Raw genomic sequence first — 25,069 nt, 5'->3', positions numbered from 1 at the left:
TCAAAGAGGAAATCAAAAAATACCTAGAAACAAATGAGAACGAAAACACGATGACCCAAAACCTATGGGATGCAGCAAAAGCAGTTCTAAGAGGGAAGTTTATAGTAATACAGTCCTACCTCAAGAAACAAGAAAAATTTCGAATAAACAACCTAACCTTACACCTAAAACAATTAGAGAAAGAAGAACAACAACAACAACAAAAAACCCCAAAGTGAACAGAAGGAAAGAAATCATAAAGATCATATCAGAAATAAATGAAGGAGACTGACCCGACTGAAAACCATGGCGTGGGTACCTGCAGAGTCTGCAGTGGAAGAGTTGATGCCCCGGCTCTTGCCAGTGGAGCCCTGCGACTTGACAGAAAGTTTCGATCCCAGCGTACCTCCGAGAACTCCCCAGGAATACCTGAGGCGGGTCCAGATCGAAGCAGCTCAATGTCCAGATGTTGTGGTAGCTCAAATTGACCCAAAGAAGTTGAAAAGGAAGCAAAGTGTGAATGTTTCTCTTTCAGGTTGCCAACCTGCCCCTGAGGGATATTCCCCCACTCTTCAGTGGCAGCAGCAACAAGTGGCACATTTTTCAGCTATCCGGCAGAGTGTGAACAGACATAGAAGTCACTGGAAATCACAACAATTGGATAGTAATGTGACCATGCCAAAATCTGAAGATGAAGAAGGCTGGAAAAAATTTTGTCTTGGTGAAAGGTTATATGCTGAAGGGGCTGTTGGACCAGCTACAAGTGAAAGTCCTGGAATCGATTATGTACAAATTGGTTTTCCTCCCTTGCTTAGTATTGTTAGCAGAATGAATCAGGCAACAGTAACTAGTGTCTTGGAATATCTGGGTAACTGGTTTGGAGAAAGAGACTTTACTCCAGAATTGGTAGTACTGCATCTTCTTTTTATAATGCAGACAAAATTGTATATAGTTATATGTAAGGTACAGCTCTAACTTATTTGTATATGTATGTATGTATTATATGTTACAACTATATGTATAATGCAAACAGTGGCTGTTTACAGTAGAAAAGAAATAACGCTAGAATGTAAATCAACATACTACTTCCTTCATTGAAATAGTCTTGCTTTGGGAAAAAAAGTCAATTAAATAGTTGATTTATATCCTGGGAGAAGCTGCTTATCTTGTCACAAATCAGTAACAAACAGAATGGCTACCAGTCTGCAGACCCCATTTCAAATAGCATTGGCCTAAAGAACTTTGAAATGCATTTTCTAAAATGGCTTTGAAATCCAGTTTACAGTGGAATATCAGAAATACCAATAGTAGCAAATATATGTGCGAGGCATTGTTCTAAGGATTTTATATGTAATAACTCCTTGAATCCTACAGTAACCTATGAGGTGTTATTTCCATCTTACAGATCAGGAAACTGGAGCACATAGGGATTCAGTAACTTGCTGGAGGTCACAGATTATAACTGGCAGAACTGAGACTCATGCCCTGGCAGTCAGGCTGTAGTCTCAACAACTGTGCTGTATTGCCCCGTGTTTTACTGCTTTATACTCGCAGCTTATATTTCACCTTCAAAATATTTTTCACAGTTGAGGATATTTGCAAAAGAGTGTATCTGAGGCTCCAAAAGCTCCCTGTCAAAACAGATGATACAGTCTTTGCCCTCCAGAGGCTTGTAGTCTGCTGGGAGAGACAGATGATGCAACACTGCAATACAGTATATAAGTTCCCCAGCCTGCCTTTCAGCCAAGTGGCTTAGATAAGTCTCTTCCATAAGTAAATAATATTCTTTATCACTAGGCTTTCATTTTTTATTTTTATATGTTCATTCTTTTAAATCTCTACCATATAACACGTAATTTTTAAGGGGAAAAAATCCACGCTTAAATCACTGTTTTTGACTCAGTGGTCAGACATGTCTTTTACATAGTTGTTATTAATGTATATATTCTGTTTTTTTAGCTCACATTTCACATATATGTTTCTCGGTGATAATGTAATTCACATAATTGCCATTGTCTAAATGCCTGTGATTTACTTTGATTCTCTCATTACTGACCATTTGGATTCTTCCTTATATTTTACAATCATGACTAAATTGTAAACATTTATACCAAAAAAAAAAAAAAGAAATAAATGAAAAAGAAAGGAAGGAAACAATAGCAAAGATCTATAAAACTAAAAGCTGGTTCTTTGAGAAGATAAATAAAATTGATAAGCCATTAGCCAGACTCATCAGGAAAAAGAGGGAGAAGATGCAAATAAACAAAATTAGAAATGAAAAAGAAGTGACAACCGACACTGCAGAAATACAAAAGATCATGAGAGACTACTACAAGCAACCATATGCCAATAAACTGGATTACCTGGAAGAAATGGATAAATTCTTAGAAAAGTACAATCTTCCAAGACTGAACCAGGAAGAAATAGAAACTATGAACAGACCAATCACAAGCATGGAAATTGAGACTGTGATTAAAAATCTCCCAACAAACAAAAGCCCAGGGCCAGATGGCTTCACAGGTGAATTCTATCAAACATTTAGAGAAGAGCTAACACCTATCCTTCTCAAACTCTTCCGAAATATAGCAGAAGGAGGAACACTCCCAAACTCATTCTATGAGGCCACCATCACTCTGATACCAAACCAGGCAAAGATGTCACACACAAAAAAAGAAAATTACAGGCCAATATCACTGATGAATATAGATGCACAAATCCTCAACAAAATACTAGCTAACAGAATCCAATAGCACCTTAAAAAGATCATACACCATGATCAAGTGGGGTTTATCCCTGGGATGCAAGGATTCTTCAGTATATGCAAATCAATCAATGTGATACATCATATTAACAAACTGAAGGATAAAAACCATATGATCATCTCAACAGATGCAGAAACAGCTTTTGACAAAATTCAACATCCATTTATGATAAAAACTCTCCAGAAAATGGGCATAGAAGGAAGTTACCTCAACATAACAAAAGCCATATATGACAAACCAATAGCCAACATCATTCTAAATGGTGAAAAACTGAAAGCATTCCCTCTAAGAACAGGAACAAGACAAGGGTGCCCACTTTCACCACTATTACTCAACATAGTTTTAGAAGTTTTAGCCATAGCAATCAGAGAAGAAAAACAAATAGAAGGAATCCACATTGGAAATGAAGAAGTAAAATTGTCACTCTTTGCAGATGACATGATATTACATATAGAAAACCTTAAAGAAGCTTCCAGAAAATTGCTAGCACTAATCGATGAATTTAGTAAAGTAGCAGGATACAAAATTAATGCCCAGAAATATCTAGCATTGCTATACACTAACAATGAATGATCAGAAAGAGAAATTAAGGGAACAATCCCATTTATCATTGCAACAAAAAGAATAAAATAGCTAGGAATAAACCTGCCTAAGGAAGCAAAAGACTTGTATGTAGAAAACTATAAGACATTGATGAAAGAAATCAAAGCAGACACAAACAGATGGAGGGACATACCATGTTCTTGGATTGAAAGAATCAGCATTATGAAAATGACTATACTGCCCAAAGCAATTTACAGATTCAACTCAATCCCAATCAAATCACGCATGGCATTTTTCACAGAACTAGAACAAGAAACCTTACAATTTGTATGGCAACACAAAAGACCTCACATAGCTAAAGCAATCTTGAGAAGGAAAGATGGAGCTGGAGGAATCAGGCTCCTTGACTTCAAACTATACTATAAGGCTACAGTGATCAAGACAGTACGGTACTGGCACAAAAACAGAAATATAGATCAATGGAACAGAATAGAGAGCCCAGAGATAAACCTACGCACATATGGGCACCTTATCTTTGACAAAGGAGGCAAGAATATACAATGGAAAAAAGACACCCTCTTCAATAAGTGGTGCTGGGAAAATTGGACAGCTACATGTAAAAGAATGAAATTAGAACACTTCTTAACACCATACACAAAAATAAACTCAAAATGGATTAAAGACCTAAATCTAAGGCCAGACACTATAAAATTCCTAGAGGAAAACATAGGCAGAACACTCTATGACATCCATCAAAGCAAGATCCTTTTTGACCCACCTCCTAGAATCATGGAAATAAAATCAAGAATAAACAAATGGGACCTTATGAAACTTAAAAGCTTTTGCATAGCAAAAGAAACCATAAACAAGACAAGAAGACAGCCCTCAGAATGGAAGAAAATATTTGCCAATGAAGCAATGGACAAAGGATTAATTTCCAAAATATACGAGCAGCTTATGCAGCTTAATACGAAAAAAGCAAATAACCCAATCCAAAAATAGGCAGAAGACCTAAATAGACATATCTCCAAAGAAGACATGCAGATGGCTAACGAACACATGAAAAGATGCTCAACATTGCTAATCAGAGAAATGCAAGTAAAAGCCACAATGAGGTATCACCTCACTGCGATCACAATGGCCATTATCAAAAAATCTAGAAACAATAAATGCTGGAGAGGGTGCCGAGAAAAGGGAATCCTCCTGCACTGTTGGTGGGAATGTAAACGCATACAGCCACTATGGAAAACAGTATGGAGGTTCCTTAAAAAACTAAAAGTAGAACTACCATATGACCCAACAATCCCACTACTGGGCATATACCCACAGAAAAACCATAATCCCAAAAGAAACATGTACCACAGCGTTCACTGCAGCACTATTTATAATAGCCAGGACATGGAACCTAAATGCCCATCAACAGATGAATGGATAAAGAAGATGTGTCACATACATACAATGGAATATTAGCCATAAAAAGGAATGATACTGAGTTATTCGTAGTGAGGTGGATGGACTTAGAGTATGTCATACAGAGTGAAGTAAGCCAGAAAGAGAAAAACAAATACCATATGCTAACTCACATATATGGAATCTTTAAGAAATGGCACTAATGAACCCAGTGACAGGGCAAGAATAAAGATGCAGGTGTAGAGAACGGACTTGAAGACATGGGGTGGGGGCTGAAGGGGAAGCTGGGATGAAGTGAGAGAACAGTGTTAACATATATACACTACCAAATGCAAAACTGATAGTTAGGAGGAGACTGCTCCATAAAACAGTGAGATCAACTTGATGATGGGTGGTGACTCAGAGGGATGTGATAGGGAGCACGGGAAGGAGTCACGGGAGGGAGGGGATATGAGAATATATGTATAAACACAGATGATTCACGTTGTACAGCAAAAACTGGCACAACAATGTAAAGAAATTATATTCCAATAAAGAGCTTTAAAAAACAAAACTATTCTAAAATTTAAAACAAAGTTCAACAATCAACAGTGCTCATTACAGTGAGATGCTTATTGAAGAGCTGAAGCCTAAACTTTGGATTAAACACAGAGGACTGCTATCCAAGGGTGTTGTGATCTTGCATGACAATGCACGTCCACACACTTCTGCCCACACTGTCAACACTCTGCAAAAACTTCGTTTTGAGGTGTTAAAACATCCTCCCTATAGTCCTGATCCTGATCCGTTGGACTTTCACCTGTTTGGTTCCCTGAAAGCAAGGGAACCAAACACAAGGATGAAGATTCACTTCTGATGAAGAAGTGAAGACAATAGTGCATTCATGGCTCGCAGCTCTGCCTAAAACACTTTTTAATGAGGGAATACGAGAGCTTGTTGACAGATGGACAAAGTGTATTGAAAAGCAAGGATATTATGTTGAAAAATGATGTATTTGCCTTTTCTAAAAGTTAATTAAAATAAATTCTACAGCCAGAGTGCAGATAATTTTTGACTCACCCGCATACAAATTCTTTGGGATTTCTTATGTAGAAATCATGCCATCAGTGAATGAAAATCATTTCATTTCTTTTATAATTTGTATGCCTCTTACTTCTTTATCTTGCATCATTTCATTATTAAAGACCTCCAGTTCAATCCTGGAGTTACAAGAGCAAAGATTCCTACCTTGTTTCCCATCTAAGGTGGGGAAGTAGTCAGTCACTCTCTGTTAAGTATTAACTACAGTTTTCTGCATAGATGCTATTTATCAAATTGAAGACATTTTCTTCTATTCGTAGTTTGCTAACAGTTTTTAATTCATATAGATGTTGGATCTTATCCAATTCTTTTAATGCACCTATTGAGAGTCTCTCTCTCTCTCTGTATACCGACTTCTACATAGTATCATAGAAATTAGCCACACAGTTGTCTGACTCTCCCTCAGTGTTACATGTTTTTGTTTTGTTTTTTGGCTTCTATCTTTTCCCCAATGGCAATGGATTTTGGAGTCTTGGGACAGAGTTTTTGATCCCTCCTCCAGAAGCAGGTAGACAGAGGAAAATAGATTTCTATTCTTTCCCCAGTGGCGTACAGCTTTTATTTTATACAAGAAAGGAAGGGATCCGGATGTAGGTGGGCTTCTTTTTCTGCTCCCCTCCTCTCTCAGGCACCAATCACTTCTTTCATGCCCACTCCATGGAGAAACACTCTCTCTGCTCTGTCCCTAGTCTTTAATGTGGTTTTGAGACAGGCTGGTACCTGGTACCTGGGACCCTTTGCTGCAGTACTTACACCTGGACAAAAGTCTCATCTCCTGGAGCAACAGAATACAAAGAAACTATGAGGAACTAAAATTAACTGTGAGCGCAGATGGGCAAATTATGAACAACAAGATACAAAAAGAACAAAAACTCAAGTGCCACTTCTGAGGTGTCAAGAGCAAAACAGGGTACTTCTCATGATCCCTGCACACAGCACCCCCAAGGGGTTGGGCAAACCACCTAAACCACTCTCTGGCACAACCCCTGGACCCGCCCCTACCCTCACCCCCTTTAAGGGATCAACTTGCCCCCCTCAGGGAGCAAGGAGAGAGCAACAGAACCTGTTACTTGTTTTCACTCCCTCATGCTGCAGCAGGATACTCAATAATGCCTTACCTGAATCTCTTATCTGGCATCTTATCAATTTCTATTGATTAAGGAGTCCAAGAATCCTGATGTGTAACAATTTCCCAGGGGAGGTCTGTGGGGAAAAGCTTAAAAGTAAGTATGAGTTTCCCCTCTGCTGTTTAAAATTAACACTAAAGGCTCACACTTGGCCTTTAAGAATTCATTAAAAATTTTAGTTGATTTCTTGTTATGCCTTTGTGTGGTGGACACATCTTTCTGTGTCATCTGCCAAAGATGAGACTACTCCCATCTCTCATGGAGAGGCTAATCCCTCTTTTTCCTTTGATTTCCTTGCAATCTGAGTTCTCTGATGGACTCAAGAACACATTTGATTTTGTAGATTATCCATCTTTTCCTCATTGCTATGGGAGCAATGTGTTGGGTTTTTTGTTTTGTTTTGTTTTGGGGGGGCGGGGGTTCTGTTTTTTGTTTCTGCAGTTTTGTACATCCTAAGCAGGAGTGGAACTTTCAACAGCATCCTTTTAAAAATTAGCTACATTATTGAAAAAAATAAATTAGTAACATTTTAATTTTCAAATTAAAAAATTGAATGAGTAAAGTAAAATATTACTGTGAAGAAGGGAATTTTAAAGACATATTGATATTCCAATTGTCAAGAAAACAACCACTAATGAAAGGAATAAACCATTAGTTTAAGAGAAGGGATAAAACATATAACCTACCAATTTGCTGCCCCGATAATGAACTGATCTTTAACTCCGACAAAAATTTACGGTACACAGATAAAACAAAACACAGTGATTTCTCTTAGCATTTTGTGATACCCTATGTGTCAAACAATAAAAATAAACTTCCCTCCCTGTTGAGAAATATTTATTTTAATACTTACTAAATCCTAGGGCTTCAGATTTAAATTTCCTCTTAAGATACCTAGAGAATAAGTATGAAAATATAAAAGAAAAAATTTCCAAAAGATCTGAACCGAAGTAAGATCAAGGCTTATTTCTGGGAATAGAAGAGTTATTTCTTACCTACTTTGATCTGTGCTATAAACAGCATTGTTGCATAACAAATAAAATAAATCCTCCTGCTGCACTGTAACAAGTAAACAAAAAATAAATCAAGGGATTTATCAAAAACTATATAGACTCCTAATTCTAGAAAAAGCACAGCCCACTTTCACGTGAAGATGTGGATATTTCTTATGAGTATTATATAAACAATATTTCATACTGTTGAATGGTTTTTCTCCAATACTCTACAATTTTAAATTAAGAAGGAACAAGAAAATGTAATGAATCAAACCTCAGGAAAACAACATTCATTTTAAACCAACTTCTATTCTACAGATTTTAAAGGAGAAATTTTAATAGTATCTGAATTTTCCCTAATTGATTAATTAATCAAAATCTGTGTTCTTGAGTTCAGTTTAGTTCACTTAATATTTATTTTGCAGATTTTAAACGCATTATTTTAACCTAGCTTATTCACTTTAGTATCTATGAGTCTAACATACTTTTTAATCCACTGGGACCTCCAATAACCATACCATTTTTATTACCATATTTTAAGTGTCCTTCATTACTTTTATGTCCTCATTCCCCAAATAGTTTAAATTCCAAAGCCCATCCACTTTGCACACATATATAATTCTTTGACTCTGTATTATATTGACTTCACAAAATCTGAACCCAGCTAAACCCAACTCTACCTCCTTCTCATCTGCGCTTAAGCAGTTGTACATAACTAGAGAAAATCAAAGAACCCTGCTGGCTGGTCTCACTTTAAATTTACAACAAGAGATCCTAAGTGGGCCCTCAGCATTGTCCAGCTATGAAATCATCTTGTGTTAATTTCATTCTTTATATTCTCTGACATGATTTTTTAATAACTTTTTTCTTCTCAAGACTCTAATCCCTCTCCCCTACACCTCATTCTAAGCTTCCTTGTCTCTAAGAAAAATTAGAAGAAAACCACGTTAAGTTAGCACCATCAAGTATACTAAACAGCCTAGATCTATATCCTTGTATTCTGCCCTCTCCTTCTGCTAAACTGAGTCTGATGCTTCTAACTCTTCTATTTGCACACTGAATCCTTTCCACCCGCCTCAGTGACCATGCCCCCACAATTTTTCCATCCCTCCCAAATCATAACTTTAGTCCTGTGTTCTGGACTATTTCTATCACCAGACAAACATGCTGTGCTCTCTCCCAGGTTGAAAATATAAACACGATTAACTTACTGGAATACCACTTTGCCCTGGAATGACTGTCCCATTTTTCTTGCTTGTGTTCATAGAAAAACTACTCCCAAGTTCCAGACTCCAATATCAACTATCTGCTTGTCTTTCCCAGTAATATGCTATAGGTATTCCAGACTCAACTTGGCCACTAAACTCTTGGTTTTTGTTTCATTATTTCAGTAAATTGCACCATCATTTACTAATTACTTTGGCCATAAATTAAGATTCATCTTTGTCACTGGTCTTTCTTTCACACCTCATGTTATATCTTCATACCCTGCAGCAAATTCTTTTTTCTCTTCCATCAATATTTGTCTTGACAGAATTCTCTTCATCACCTTCACTGTCAAAATCCTAGACCTAGCTATCATGATATCCCTTCTAAATGTACTACTGCAACAGCTTCCTAACCGATCTCCCCACCTCCGCCCTTGCCTGTTATGCTTACTATTCGCACAGAAGCAAGAGTGTTATTTTTTAAATATGGATCAAAAAATTTATACTCTCCCCTATAAACAAACAAACTACAGAGGCTTTCAATTATACTCAGAATAAAATAAAGATTCCTGACTAAGCCTTAAGAGGGCATTACTATGCTGTTTCACCTAAATCATTTCCTCTGCCCTGTTCATCACACTACGGGCACACTAGTCTACTTGCTGTTTTCAAATACACCAAGCTTGGTCACACCTCAGGGCTTCTGTACTTGTGTTTTCTTGGTCTAGAACACTTTCATTCCAGATCTTCACATATTTTGATTCTTCGTTTGAATTAAGTCTCTCATCAGATATCACTACCTTGGCGAGCTCTGGGCTTATTTCACACGAAAGAGTACACTTCGGTAATGCTCGACCATACTCTGCTTTACTCCTTCACAGCTGTCATCAATCCCTGGCATGGTGTCTCCTGCTTATTTATATATTTGTTTACTGTCAGTCCAACAAACTAGGTACTCCATGAAGAGAGGCACTTTGTCTTGTACACCACTGTATCACCACAACATAGGCTAGTGCCTGGCACATGTTCAGTGTTCATAAATATTTGTGGAATAAATGAACTATTGTATCAGTTTCTTAGGACTAATAAAACTTACCATAAACTTAATGGCTTGAGATAACAGAAATTTATTCTCATCATTCAGGAAGCCAGAAACTTGAAATAATGGTGTACACAGGGCTGGTTCACTCTGGAGGGTTCATCTGTCTCACAGTGTTTTCCTGGCTTCTGGTGGTTGTCAGTCACTCCCTGATGCTCCTTGTCCTGTAGATGTATCTCTCCAATCTCTCCCTCTACCTTCATATGGTGTTCTCTGAGTTTCCTCATATTCTCTTCCCCTATGCATGTAGCTTTGACCAATTTTCCCCTTATAAGTACATCAATCATCGGATTAAACCACATCCTAATCCTGTATGGCCTCATCTTAATTATATCTGCAAAAATTCTATTTCTAAATAAGACCCAAATTCCGAAGTTCTGAGTGAACCTGAATTTGGTGGGAGAGATGGGTCATAATTCAACTCAGTACAACTACAATTGTATCAAATCACAAAGATTAAAAATTTTCAATTCATATCATAATAACTTCAGAATATAACTTGGATGCTATGTCTTAACATTATTAAAAATCCTGGCAAAGGATGAAAATATCTGAGTGATCCTCTTATATGCCTTTTCAACCCTCACTCTTTCATTCAAATAGTTGTTCTTTTATTTAAAAAAAATATATTGTCTGTTTCTATATTACATAGGTTGTGCTAATTAATGGAGACACATTAATTAACAGGATGAGATGGTGTCTGCTCTCAGGAGGTTGACAGTCTACTTGAGTGACAGTGTTATTGTTCTTCAGGACATTTGCTATCACCTGAAATCTTTAGCTGATATCAGTCAAGTTTGCACTAGTAAATAGTAAATTGGCACACTCCAATTGAGTAATATGAGGAAAGTTTAATAATAGAACAATTTAAAAAGTTTTAAGGCAGGTTTTAGAATAGTGATCAAGAAATAATATAGTACCACAGGCATAGTAATAACAGAGATGATTTACCATCCTTAGACCTGAGGGGCAAAGAGAAGAGAAAGGATGAAAAGGAGGACCCTGTGATAGTATCTCTATATCTAGAAGACAGTTTCAGATTATAATCACAGTTCCACATGTCCATTTTTCAGGAAGTACCTGAGTTATTGTGGACAAATTTGTGTCTTTATTTTACAAAACCTAAACTTTTTAAATGCTTTGAAGAGACACTGTATAACAATAAGTAGAACTAGTGAACTAACCAACTTATGAATATCCTTGTTATATGTAACAGAAAAGAAGCATATTAAATATGGAATTGTTAAATCATCTCTGAAGCAATATGAATCAAGACTCTTTTATTGTGATGGTGGCAGAAGGCAGAAGGGAGTGCGAGGAAAGGGATGTATGCAGCTGTGTACGTGTTTACATTTTGATTGTAACCACTGGTGTGTGTGAATTCCTTTTGGCCATATCATATGAATAGATTTTTAAATAATTAAATGGCAACAGATCTCTCACTAGTATTTGAATAGTACGCATTTTAGAATCATCTAGAATCATTATGCTTACTGGACTACATTGCTCTGGCTCTCATTTTAAATTGCACATTAAGAGAATATGGTATTTTAACTGTAAGTTAGCCAAAATCTATCCAGAGGTCTGTTATCATTTTGTCTTTTAAGCAAATTTTCTCCCAAAAAGGCTGGATTATATTTCCTTTCTGATTGTTATAGTGTAGTGTATTCTTGATAATCAAACTACTTATGGCTTTGGAACTCTGAGTTGGCAAATATTCATCACATGAAAAATTCATGGTACATACTGCACTATCACGTTAAAAAACGTATGCTTCACTGTGTATTATGTATACATACCCAAGCACCACATGCGAACATGGAGATAGCATTAGGGACTGGACAAATACATCAAAACATAGACTGCTTATAATCGTGGATGATTTTGTGCTTTTGGCTTCTTGTGCATCTCAGTTTTCCATAACGTGTATATATACTTTTAAAAGTTGGGGGGAAAGTATTATTAAAGTCAAGGTAAGCAGTGCTTAAGACAAACGAGCAGACTCTTGAGGGAATATAATAGTATGGACTACAGGAGGAAGCTGGGATAAACGAAACATTTTTGGTACAACATGGTGACCAACTGTGGAATGGGAATATCACAAATAGAAAAGAAGAAATGAAATATTTGAAACTGCAACTGTGATATATTTTCTAAAATTTTTGCCACCGTTTCTCACAATCCTGCTGACAATGGGCCTCCCATGTTCCGTCCCCACCACCCAGGTGAAGAGTAGCCCATTAGGCTCACTGCCAGCATTCCCAACTCATCACTTCAGTGTAAGTCAAAACTCCTCATGGCAATATCGGAGCAGCTTCATCACGGTGCCAGTTAAAGCACTTGGGCCTGGGTCTGTCTCAAGTCCAGGGTTTGATATTTCTGTGCCTATTTCTTTTACGCACATGTCTCATCCTAAGGTCCCCAGGCTATGGTACCACACTTCAAAAGGTGGTGTGGAACAATGGAGAACTGAGACTTCAGTACCAGATGACTTGGGTTTAAATACACCAATTGAGAATATATATAGTATAATGATACTGAATGTGCGTGTGTATGTGTGTGTGTGTGTGTGTGTGTATACATAGTATAAGAATACATTTGTATATATTGTATATATTGTATAATATTGTATAATAATTCTAGAACAAAGATTATATATAGATAGATACAATAATTCTAAAACAAAGATTACAAATCCCATAAATAACACATAGTCAGAAGTGCCCTGGTATACAGACATTATTTATGGCCAATTCCAACAAAGCTTTATGATGAGGTAATTATTAGTATTCCTTGATCTTAGTCCAGTTATATAAAAAGCATTCCCACATTTGTTTTCACATGTGCCAGCCACTCCAAGACATAATTAGGTTACACATTGTTTTGTACTTTGACTAAGACACAGAGTTTACCCAAAGACACAGAGTCTACCCAAAGACACAGTTAGTAATAAGTAGAAACTAATTCCCCATCTCTTAGAACAGCACTCCTCGAATACAACCATTTTTCTCCTTTATTTTTATACCAAGGGTGATTGCTAAGTACCAACGTATGTACAAACGCTGGCCTCTCAGAAATCCCCTCAGCCGTCCCTCCTCATGCTCTCCCCCAATCCTCCAAATAGCCCTAAAGGAAATTCCTGTCCGTTTACCCAAGATATCAAGCAATAGAAAACCTATTTGCCACCCATAGCCTTGATCAAGTGTTGGCAAACATTTTCTGAAAAGAGCCAGTTAGTAAATATTTTTGAATTTGCAGTGAGAAATAGTCACGTCTGCCTTTGCAGTGTGAAAGCAGCCATGGGTAATATGTGAGTGAGACATGGGAAGGAATTAGCAAGGCCAGATGTGGCTGACAAGGAGCTAGATGTGGGTCCCCATCCCCGGATGATCTCTGAGGAAACTTTCCCAAACCAATATTCCGTGATGATGCCTACCTGCTAAAAGACACAAACTTGCATAAAGGGCCTCTGTTGACCCAACACAGCCACAGTGATAAGCATTACTCAGAGGACAGTTTTTCATTTATAAGAATTTAAATGAACTGAAATCATTTACAAATCATGCTTTGCAAGTAACAGAAATCTAAAATAAAGGGCTTAAATAATAAAGAAAAGTACTTGACGGAACAGACAAGAGGTAGATCTGTCTAATTTCAGCCCAGGATAGTTCAAGAATAAAAGAATTGTGGCCAAATAAATTAAGCAAGTAAAGAATTAAATCAGAAAGGAATAATATGAACTGTATTCCTGCCACAAACGAGAAATTAATCCACTAAAGATACAACACAATGAACAAAAAATTTAAGTCCTTTACTGCTATCACATTTATTCTGGTCGAGTCTTTTTTCATTAAGAAATATGTCTGTACATCAAAACTGGTTGGCTGAACTGGTTACCATCATGTCTCTTCAAAAATTTCTAGGCAAATGGGATCAAAATGTTCTATATTATTTATCCATCGATGCAAGAGTGATCAACTTAGCAATAATCCCCGGTCTTCACTTCTTTTGAAAGTCTAACATTTTTGTAGACTATGTATTAAAATGGGAAAAAAAAAAATCCGTGATTCAATTCCAAGTCTAAATAACAAGATAGAACAATATAGCATCATCGCAAATTTGTGTGTGTATGTATACTTCTATAGGTATATGTACAGACAGATGCAGAGACTAATTGACTTCTTTCACATGCATCCTCCCTCTCCCTACAAAAGTACCTTGATTCTCTACTGGGAAACTGACTTCTTTCCTATTATCAAGAAAGTGGTCTCAGAGGAATGAATTCCTAGGGTTAGATCCTGATTGGTTTAGCATACCTCATGCCTCAGTTCAAAATATTTCTTTCATAAATGGTCATTTAGATTATAATCAGTGAAATGGGAGAAAATGTTTATTGAGACTTCTGGAGAGAAAGGAGTTTTCTTCTTCATTGTTGTCTTGGTTTGTACTGTTGTTTGTTTGTTTTATTGTGCTACCATACGAAACTCTTGCACTTGACTTAAACAGGAAAGAATGAAGGCTGAGGAAATAATAGCACATGTTCTCTAAAAATAAAGGTAGGACTCTCTTATAGAAACAACGCTGAGAAGATAGAAAAGCAGAGTCCTGGACACAATTATTTTATTCTTGAATCAGTCCAAGCCTGAAATTCAACAGATCTCTTATCTGTTCAGTTAAGAAGCCAGGCAATTTTCTTTATTATTTAAGCAAGCTTAATTTTAGGTTTCTGTTACTTACAAAATATGACTTGTAAAAATCCACTTAATTTACATTCTCAAAATACTAATGACAACATTGTGCCCATCAGTATACATGGATTTTTGGTGAGTATTTTATTGTTTTGTGAAGTGTGTCTCTTATTCCATGTAGGAAATGCAATGTGAAAACATCTGTTTCCCTGGATTTCCTGAGCATATGTACATTTCAGACCAATTACTGTACTTGAATTATTTTACCAGAGGCTGCAGTTGTGTTTGTTTAAAAGCATAAATACCAAGGTAGCGCTATTCTAGTACTGATGCAGGTTATTTTATAAGGCTGTAAACTTCATCTTTCTTTGCTTAAATAATGATAATAAAGAGTATATGCCAGTCTCTGTGAGGTTTTCAGTGAAATCAGTGCCTTTAAATTGTTTTGAAGTGCAGGAAACTTTGAAATTATGAAGTATTTATGAGAAATCACATCACGTCTACAGCAGTTCTCAGCTGTGACTACAGCATATGGTTTATAAATTGAAACAGGTGTGGGAGAACAGGTGGTCACAGCCAAGCCAGGGAAGGATTGGAATTTACTGTGGGGAAGCAAAATGATAAAATATCACCACTGGCATTGATGGCAACTTGCTGATTTGATGGCAGAACCTAAAAGATGTTCACAGGGGCAAATACATATGAGAGAACTTGAGATGAAAGTGTTCACCTACTCAAATCCCACATACGGAAGTTGGGAAGCAGTCAGTGTCACTTCCCACGGTGAGCGAATGCAAGTGAATTTTCATATCGAACTTGGCTAGTTTGGCAGTTAACTGCATTAAGAGAAAAAAAGAATAAATTCTTCCTTTTACTTCTTTTAACACAAACCTGGTTCAAATAAGGGCTAGAGCCACTTTCACCCGTGTTATCTACACTATTTCTAAGGATAATGCCATACGTGCTGTCCTATATCCACAAACTCCAAGCATCAGAAAAGTACTCAGAGGGGGTGGGTATAATGCCCTCCTGTTACTTCAACAAATACCTTTAAAAAGGAGTCACCTTAAAATCTCATGTTGTTTACAGAATAAAGGTAACAGAGGATAGCATTAATGATTTTTAAACCTCCTCCCCACTCCATTGCCAGTACCTTAGTCTACACTCAGTCAGAGCTTAGGAGTCCCTACTAAATGAAAGGAACTGAGACATGAGAGCTAAGAATGTTTCTAGATTAATTTAGAATGAGCATCTGTACTTACATTTAAATATAAATGTTTGTCATATTCTAGAGATTCACAAAGTTTCAAATAAAATATTTTATGGAGTTATATTTTAAAAGAAACCCTAGTAATGACCAGTCCTGATGTCTGAGTGATTCCCCAGGCCCAGCAAAGCCACCAAGTTTCAGAGCCCTGAAGACAAGGAATAACACCCCAGAATATGGACTCATTTTCCACTCTACCTTCAGTGGCCCAGCAGCTACCAAGAACAAAGGCCGCGTCTCCTGATATCCAGCAAATAAATGCAGTATTGCCTCACAAACTGACTGCTTCTCTGAGGTACCCACCACTGTATTTGGGGTGAAGCTTTGAGGCAAGTTGAGAAGCGGCTGTCTTTCTATGAGACTGGAGACATTCCACCAAAGAACATGGGTGTCATGAAAAAGACAATGCTTCAGGCAGAAGAAGCGGCTGCTGACATTACCAGAAAGCTGGAGAAACAGAAGAAATGCTTGAAGAAGGAAAAGAAACAGCTGGCTGCAATTTTTATCTTGGCATCTTCAGAAAACAGCTGGAGTACTCCAGATGAGGGTGAGGAGACAAGTGAAAAGACCCAAAAAGAAGCAAAAGCAAAAGCCCCAGGAGGCTCCTTAGGAAAACAGAATGGAAGGCCCATCTGTCTCCTCCAAACCCAAGAAAAAGAAAGCTTTATTCCAAGGAGGAGCTGGTTGGTAGTGATCCTGGAGAGACAGCTGGCAGTGGGAGTCTTCCCAAGAGGGAGAAATCTTTCTCCAAGGAGGAACCAGCTAGTGACCCTGAAGAGTCAGGAAACGAGAGTGACCCCCCAAAAAAGAGGAAATTCTCTTCCCAGGAGGAGCCACTCAGCAGTGGACCTGAAGCGGCTGCTGCCAGGAAGACCCAGGGCTCCAAGAAAAAGAAAAACCTCCAAAAGCTCTCCCAGGAAAATGAGAATGGACATTTCCCTGATGGGGCATAACATGCAGAGATATTTCCCAAGCCATCCCCTCCAGCCCAACAGAAATAAAAGCAAATTCACGAGGGAAAAAAAAAAAGACAACTTGTCAAGAGAGAAACTCATCTTCCTTATTTTTGTTCTTCTCTACTTACTGACGTATTCAAATGAGGATGGATATCACTACCTCAAAAAAGTGTGCAAATTCTCAGATAAACTGAATTACCCTTAATTCTCTAAAACTCTTTCTACAACTACCTAGTTTGTCTTAAGGTAAGTAGGAGGGTTCGTTTTTAGCAAAGGAAGCAAGGCAGAGTAAAAAGTAACAAACAGCTTTATCATTACAGACTTACTTACTGACAGAGGCCAGCCGTAGCCAGATGCTCAACGAAGCACGCGCCTCCCTTACGCATGCACGCAAGCTCTATGTACTCACGCACGCACTACGTACTCACGCACGCACGACGCACACACGCACGCACCACACACAAACCCGCCCACAGAGGGATGCAGATACACACACAGGCATATGTCCACGCTTTGAGACTAAGCATCTCTCTTCTTGGCTTCTGGGAATTTGATTGCTGACAGTTCTTAGGCGAGTCCTGTTTCCCAATAACTGCCCTAGGAAGAAGCAAACTTTTTTTGAAGTATAGTTGATTTACAATGTTGTGTTAATTACCGCTGTACCACAAAATGATTCAGTTATACATATGTATACTTTCCTTTTTTAATTCTTTTTCATTATGATTTATCATAGGATATTGAATATAGTTCTCTGTGCTACACAGTAGGACATTGTTGTTTATCCATTCTATATATAAAAACCTATATCTGCTAACCCCAACATCCCTCACCACCCCCCCTTCCCCCACCCCCTCCCCCTTGGTAAAGACCATTCTGTTAAGAGCCAGCGTCCTAAGGTAACACCCCCTTTTACAGAGGCACCTCATGGCGAGTGAGGAGACAACGCTGCAGGCCCCCCCCCCCCCCCCCCGGCTCCAGAGCTCATCATAGCTTACTCCAGCATAGCCCAAGTTCTGCTTCCACCCATTCCTGTACACCTCGCTTTGTCACAGATATTGATCCTAAGGGTACTACCCGATAAGCTTGCTGCACACAAATCTCTGCCTCAGAAGCTGGAAAACATAATCTGCAATAGTTAATGCTACAGGTGATCCAAGGAAGCAGACTGACAGCACTGATGTCTCAGAATGCAGCAATAGTGAAATTTGTTAAAACTTTTACTGTTAGGAACTGGCATGTGCTGGAGGGGATGCACTGATGGAAGTAATGTATCAGGCAGTTAAGAAGCACATCAAAATAGTATTTATAAAGGCAGAGGAAACAGCTTACTGTCTTGAGAGAAATTGATGGTTTGGAGAAAAAATTGAAAGACTAAACAATTAAATTCTAAGAGGTCCTCCTTGACAGTATATAAAAGAGACTGATCTTATACAGCCAAGGAACAGGAAAATCAAATTTAACCATAAAAGTAGCAGAAACTCAAAGAAGATTAAGAGAGTTGAATTTTTATCCTCAACAGATTTGCTGTACCAGTAGGGTTTCCATATAAAATATGGAATTGTGTAATAGAACATGTTGTCTCTATTAGCAAAACCGAGGTATTGAGAGTACTTCTCAATCTATACAAGCAGAATAAAATAAGGATTGATGATCAGGAATCTCAGAGCGGTCACCCCAATAAAAACTTGCAACACCTTGCCTAATTTCTGAATTCAAGCCAATTTTCAGACCCACAACCCATGTACTGCAGCTGACAAGTTTCCAGAAAGAAGAACCTCGCAACACTATGGCAAGGCTATGTGGCCATTATTCCCCCATTCCTTCTTCAAAGGAACCCATAGCCATTGAATTCAGGAACATACAGTAGGGAAAGCAGAACGCCCACAAGATATTGGAGACTCAAGGTCCAAACTGGCATTGACAACCAGGGACCCAAAACAACACCAAGCGATTTGTTAGAGTGGGGTTTATGGAGGCCAGGCAATAAATGAAATCTTGGCCAAGTCTGGCTCACAGTAGATCCACTTCATTCATGAACCCACTTAATAGTAATTTTCCTACCCAAATATATGTCCCCAAATAGAAAATCTAATGGATATACTTCGTAGTTTGCAGGCCCTGCCTTTACTCGTTATCCTGTGAGGTAAGAACTAACACAGTGGGAAGGTCAAGGGGTAGGTAGACTTCTAAAGCACCCCTTCCACGGCCAAAATAGAAAAATTAAAAACAATATCTTATCTTGGAGGGAATGGAAGAGGTTAATGTTATTCTTGGGGTGGTGATGCCCATTATATCTCCACTTTATTCATGTCTCTAAAAATGCCAGATGGCTTTTGGAGGATGGCATTGACCCCTGCCATCTCAACCACGTAGTGTCTGAAATGAGGAATCTTTGCTAGATCATCTTAACACAGCTTCAGTAAATAGTATGCAATCAGTGATCTTGCAAATATATTCTTTTCCCTCCCTATCAAGAATGAAGATTAGAAACCAGGGAGGGTTGGGGGGGGATGAATTGGGAGATTGGGATTGCCATATATGCATTGCTAATAAGAAAAAAAAAATTGTAAAAAAAAAAAAAATGAAGATTAGAAATAGTCTTTCCAAGTATTCATTTAAAACAGATTATAGTATACCTTTCTTGCCATAGGCCTATGATAACACCACTGTCCTGTAACAAATAGTCCAAGGGAAACTGGACTGAGTGAAAGTCCCACAGATAGATGACTTCATCCTTATGAGACCAGGTGAGCAAAAAGTGGCAAGGAAGTTGGAATCCTGGGAAGACAAGTACACTGTAGAGGATATGAGCTGATCCCTACAAATATTTGGAGGCTGACTATATCTGTGAGGTTTGAAGCAAGTCTGGAATTCTGGTTCATGCCAGGGCATCCTCTCCAATGTAAAAGATAAATTTTTGCATTTTGCAACTCCCACTAATAAGAATTAAGAGTAATACCTGTTTAGCCTCTTGAGTTTTAGGGTAGGATATTCCATCCCTGGGAATACTGTTTTGATCCATATATCAGGGGACAAAAATGCTCCCAACATTAAGTCGCACCTAGGAGGAATGTGCTTGCAGACTGTGGTGCATGCCAGTATGACCATATGACCAGTACAGCACTATTGAGGTATCTGCTTTTGGGAAAAGAGATGGTGTGCAGTTAATGACAAGTACTAAAAAGAGAATCACTAGCACAGACTGCTAAAATTCTGGGTAAAGATCATGCAATGTGTAGCAGAGAATTATGTACCTTTTGAAAAACAGAGAGAGAGAGAGAGGTTTATTGCAAGAAACTAGCTTATATGGTTTGGGGGGCTGGCTAGGCGAGTCAGAAATCCATAGACTAGGCCATCAGGAAGAGTAGCTCAAAACTTTCAGGCAGGAGCTGAGGCTTTGGTCCACAGGGAGAATTTCTTCTTCCTCAGGGAAATCTCAGATTTGCTCTTAAAGCCTTGGATTCATTAGATCCAGCCCACCCAGACTGTCTAGGATAATCTCCTTAAAGTCAGCTGATTATAGCTGCTAATTACCTTTATGAAATACTTCCAAAGCAACAGCTAGATTAGTATTTGATTGAATAACTTGGGACCGTGGCTTAGTCCAAAGGGAACAAACTGACCATCACACAGCTTTTTCCATGCCCGCTGCCTTATAAGGACAAGTGTGTCTAGCAGAAATCTATTGTAGTATAGAAGGGATTCATTCAAGATTACACAAGAGCAGGGTGGGAAGGCATGAGCAGATGGCCAGGACCTCTGTGTCATCTACCGCTATCTTATCAGTGACTCACCATTGAATGGACTTGGCTACCCTTTAGTCCCATTCAGAAGTGGCCCTAAAAAACAACAATGAAGGGAAATTCTCTCAATGGTTAGGTATTTGGTGGTTAACCTGGCCATCCACTTTGTGTAGGAAGAAAAGTGTACATTCTATAGAATGTACATAAACTTATAAACACTGGTGAATGGCTTGGCTGGGGAATAAGGGACTTGGAAAGATTCAGATGAGAGGACAATGAAGTCTGTGGGATAGGTATACTGAAAAATAGGCATGAACTGTGAGGATCTTTGCATCGCATGTCAACACCCATTAGAAAACATCCACCCTAGAAGAGGCAGTAAACAACTAAATAGATTGGCTAGGTCAGTTGGCATCATTCAGAATTTGTCCAGCGGCCACCTCAGTACTGGCACAACAGACCCATGAACTAGGTGATCATGGCTACCAAGGATGTTTGGGTCCAAGAACATGGGTCCCCTCTCATCACTGCTGTTGCTGAAAAGTACAACTGCCAGCAACCAAGACTGATGCTAGTTCCTCAATATGGCACCATTCCTGCCAGAGTCCAAATAGCCACTTGGTGGAAGATTAACTCCACTAGATACTTCCTACTCTGAAAGGAGCAGCAACTCTTCAATTGACGTTGATACATACACCGGGTATGGTTTTGCCTTTCCTCCCAGAAGGGCCTATCTAGTACCACTATTTAAAGACTAAGGAGATGTTTGCTTTACTGACACAGGATGCAAAATAACTTTGCATGAAAGCCCCTTTATAACAAAAGAGGTGCTCATATGGACATATCGACATGAAATCTAGGTTCCAATCACATGCTGTACCACTTTAAAACTGCCATCTTCCTGGTGATCGCCCTCATCTGAAGAGAACCACGCTGTTCAAGGTCATACCCCTTTCTTGGGGCAGCCTCCGTTCAGCAACCAGTCGATGTAGGCATATAAAGACCCATGGGTTGGCTAAAACCTTCATTGTTACTCCTCACAGTCCAACACCTCCCTTTGCCCAGTCTTGCTTTATTCACTCCTTTTTTCACCATTGTTGATCCCAAGAGTAACACTCAATAACATTGCTGCCTGTACATTTCTATTTGATAATCTGCCTGCTGGAAAACTCAATCTGCTACAGCAGATTATACTAAACAGTGTAGTTTACTTTCAGATAAAAGCAAACTGTTCACTTAGCCTCAAAAAGAGATCTTATGTTTTATTAACACAAAAAAAGTAATAATGATAATAAAGAAAGAACACATGAAGAAACATTTGGAGGTGATGGATTTCTTCATGGCATAGATTGTGATCATGGTTTCAAAAAAGAGTCTTAACAATTTAAAATAAAGTAAAAATTGCTTTATTAAAAAAAAATTAGCTAATATCTTTGTTGTGGCACTTGCCCACGGATCTAGATGAACTATTCTTTTAGCAGATTTGAAAAAGACCATGTAATCTTTCATAAATAAAATAATAACTTGTAAAGTATTATCTAAAATACTGTGTTAGTTTCATGGGGAGTAAATTATCAAATTCTCGGATTTAAAGCAAATGTACACATTAATTCAGCATCTACTAGTGCTAGAACTATGGTTATCCAGAAATCTAGTCTAAGCCTTTAAGCATCTCGTACACACACATACACAGATATAAAATCCCTACAAAAATAAAAATAGTTAAAATTTATTGAATACATAATGTTTCAGGCAATATCATCCAAGATTGTTACATACATTATATAATTTATTTCTCAGGGTACCTATGAGATATATGAACTAGTACCAGTAATGTGTACCTATAAGAAAACAAGGTTAGAAAGATCATATCATTGGCGCATGACAGAGTTGGGATTACAGCTGTAGCCTGCCTAAATTTGGAACCATGCTTTTAAATATTATGCAGGAATTTCAATAAGAAAGAGGAATGCAATAAAAATAAACTACATATGCTAACTATGCAATACGAAGAATGCAATGCACACTTGTAAATACAATTAGGTTTGCGAAGTTTACAAATTATTTTTCAGAATTTGTCACAAAATTGTTTTACAAAGACAAAAGCAGAAGTTCATAATTGCTTTTACCAGTAATTTATGTACTTGGAAGTTTTTAAACTCAGCTTCTCCAAAATAGTCTCATTTTGATATATTGAACGCTTGCTGAAACATTCATTCTTTGAACACCCAGTCTAAATTTTACCAGCCAATTAACAGCATCGTGCTAGGAACTTGTATCTCTTTTGTAGCTGAAAAACAAACAAAATTTATCACTCATTTACTTCCCACTTCAAATAAACTAAAATACACTTTGCAATAGATGTTTGCTGGGTTTAAAGGTCATTTAGAACTTAAGTTAAATAATGTCTCTAGAGACTGCAGGAAAGTGTTTACCCAAACTCCGACATCTTTATAAAAGCTCTAAAGTGCTTTTGGGTTTTCAGGCAGTGGCCTTGAATCACACTTCACAAATGTGTGGTAAACATATTGCATTTTAAAAGAATATCAAAGCGCATTTCTACCATTGTTAACCCTTCCAAATCTTTCCTAGTCTGTATAAGGCTGAATATCATAGCTGAATATCCACCATCACAAATAACTGATGACTTCTGGTGGTTGTGTTTGGCTTGTTTTGATGCTTAGTTGCTTCGTGATGGAGTAAATCATCATCCCTCCCACCCAATGATGATCAATTATTCAAAGCTCTATGATTTCATCTGATAATTTAACAGTTTTTATTGCCCTCTTCTTTTACTCCAGGTGCTCGCCTGACTGTTACTGATGAAAGTATTCAATGACACATACCCTCCCTTCATTAAGATTATTCTCTAGCTTGATGGAGTTATAGAAAATAAAGGAAGACTCAAATTTCAGATTGTGATGGAGAGCTACAGTGAAAATAAACACAGTGACGTGGAGAAAACAATATGCTAATTGATGCAATCATAATCTCTTCTAAATTTTAAGTTCTGATTTTATGTCTAAGAACTCAAACCAGAAATCATTACTCGGGGGGGGCGGGGGGCGAAAGGGAAGCTGGGACGAAGTGAGAGAGTAGCATAGACATATGTATACTACGAACTGTAAAATAGAGAGCTAGTGGGAAGTTGCTGTATAACAAAGGGAGATCAACTCGATGATGGGTGATGCCTTAGAGGGCCAGGACAGGGAGAGCAGGAGGGAGTCGTGGGAGGGAGGGGATATGGGGATATGTGTATAAATACAGCTGCTTCACTTTGGTGTAACCCATAAGCTGGTACAAGAGTGTAAAGCAATTGTATTCCAATAAAGAGCCAAAAAAAAAAAAAAAAAAAAGAGGACAGACCAAAAAAATATATCACTCTGGATACTTTAAGGTAGTATTTGAAGTGGCACATGAAACCTATTTGAGTTTGCTAGGGATGCAATAAAAAAAAAAAATACCACAGAATTGATGCCTTAGAGAACAGAAATTTATTTCTCAGTGTTCTGGAAGCTAGAAGTTCAAGATCAAGGTGTAAGCAGGGTTCATTTCTTCTGAGACATTTCTCCTTAGCTTCCCGATAGCCACTTTCTCTTGTGTCCTCATATGCTTCTTTCTCTGTGCACAGACAACCCTGGTATCTTTTTCTGTGTGGCCAAATTTTCTTTTCTTCTAAGGACACCAGTTAGATTAAATTAGGGACCACCCTACAGGCTGTACTTTAACTTAGTCACCTCTTAAAAGTCCTATTTCCAAATATAGCCACATTTTAAGGTTCTGGGGGTTAAACACTAATTTTAGAGGGTATAATTCATTCAGCTCATAACAGAGCCCAATGTGTTTCATTTTGTTTTTTGCAATTTAGCAGAAGCATGTTATTAACGACAGGAAAACATAGGGATAGAGGGAGTGAAAAATAACAAAAGCAAATGCATACACATGCACAAGCACAGAGAATCTGACTTTTCAAAGGAATTCTATGTGCATGACCCTGTATGACTTTTATAGATAGTAATTGGCTTGAATTATACCAGAAACATTGTCCCTAAGCTTCTAAAGATGAGGTCATTCCCAGCATTTAGGTATGTTGCAGCTATTGTACTACCATGTACCATATACAACTCTGGGGACAAGTAAGAATGATAATACTAACCAAGCCTTATCTGTGAATAGGACCAAGTCTGAGATAAGGCTTATTACTTATGTATA

The 25,069-nt window shown here is 38.0% G+C and overlaps 1 protein-coding gene and 1 pseudogene across 1 annotated transcript; both read left to right on the top strand.

Annotated features, from left to right (window-relative positions):
* The first annotated feature begins 282 nt into the window (after window positions 1–282).
* LOC130849569 (gem-associated protein 2-like) lies at window positions 283–1,261 on the top strand. The gene has a single exon (XM_057728550.1). It carries the CDS (start codon window positions 286–288, stop codon window positions 952–954), a length of 669 nt encoding a protein of 222 aa, XP_057584533.1. The 5' UTR covers window positions 283–285; the 3' UTR covers window positions 955–1,261.
* Window positions 1,262–16,551: 15,290 nt separating this feature from the next.
* LOC130848080 (nucleolar protein 56-like) lies at window positions 16,552–17,111 on the top strand (annotated as a pseudogene).
* Window positions 17,112–25,069: the final 7,958 nt, after the last annotated feature.

Source organism: Hippopotamus amphibius, chromosome 3 (genome assembly GCF_030028045.1).
Source record: "Hippopotamus amphibius kiboko isolate mHipAmp2 chromosome 3, mHipAmp2.hap2, whole genome shotgun sequence".
Lineage (NCBI taxonomy): Eukaryota > Metazoa > Chordata > Mammalia > Artiodactyla > Hippopotamidae > Hippopotamus > Hippopotamus amphibius.
The sequence above is the reverse complement of the archived record's forward strand: the minus strand, read 5'-3'. Positions and strand labels throughout refer to the sequence as shown.

Coding starts and splice junctions, on each gene's coding strand:
- LOC130849569 (XM_057728550.1), top strand. CDS start 286: ATGGCGTGGGTACCTGCAGAGTCTGCAGTGGAAGAGTTGATGCCCCGG.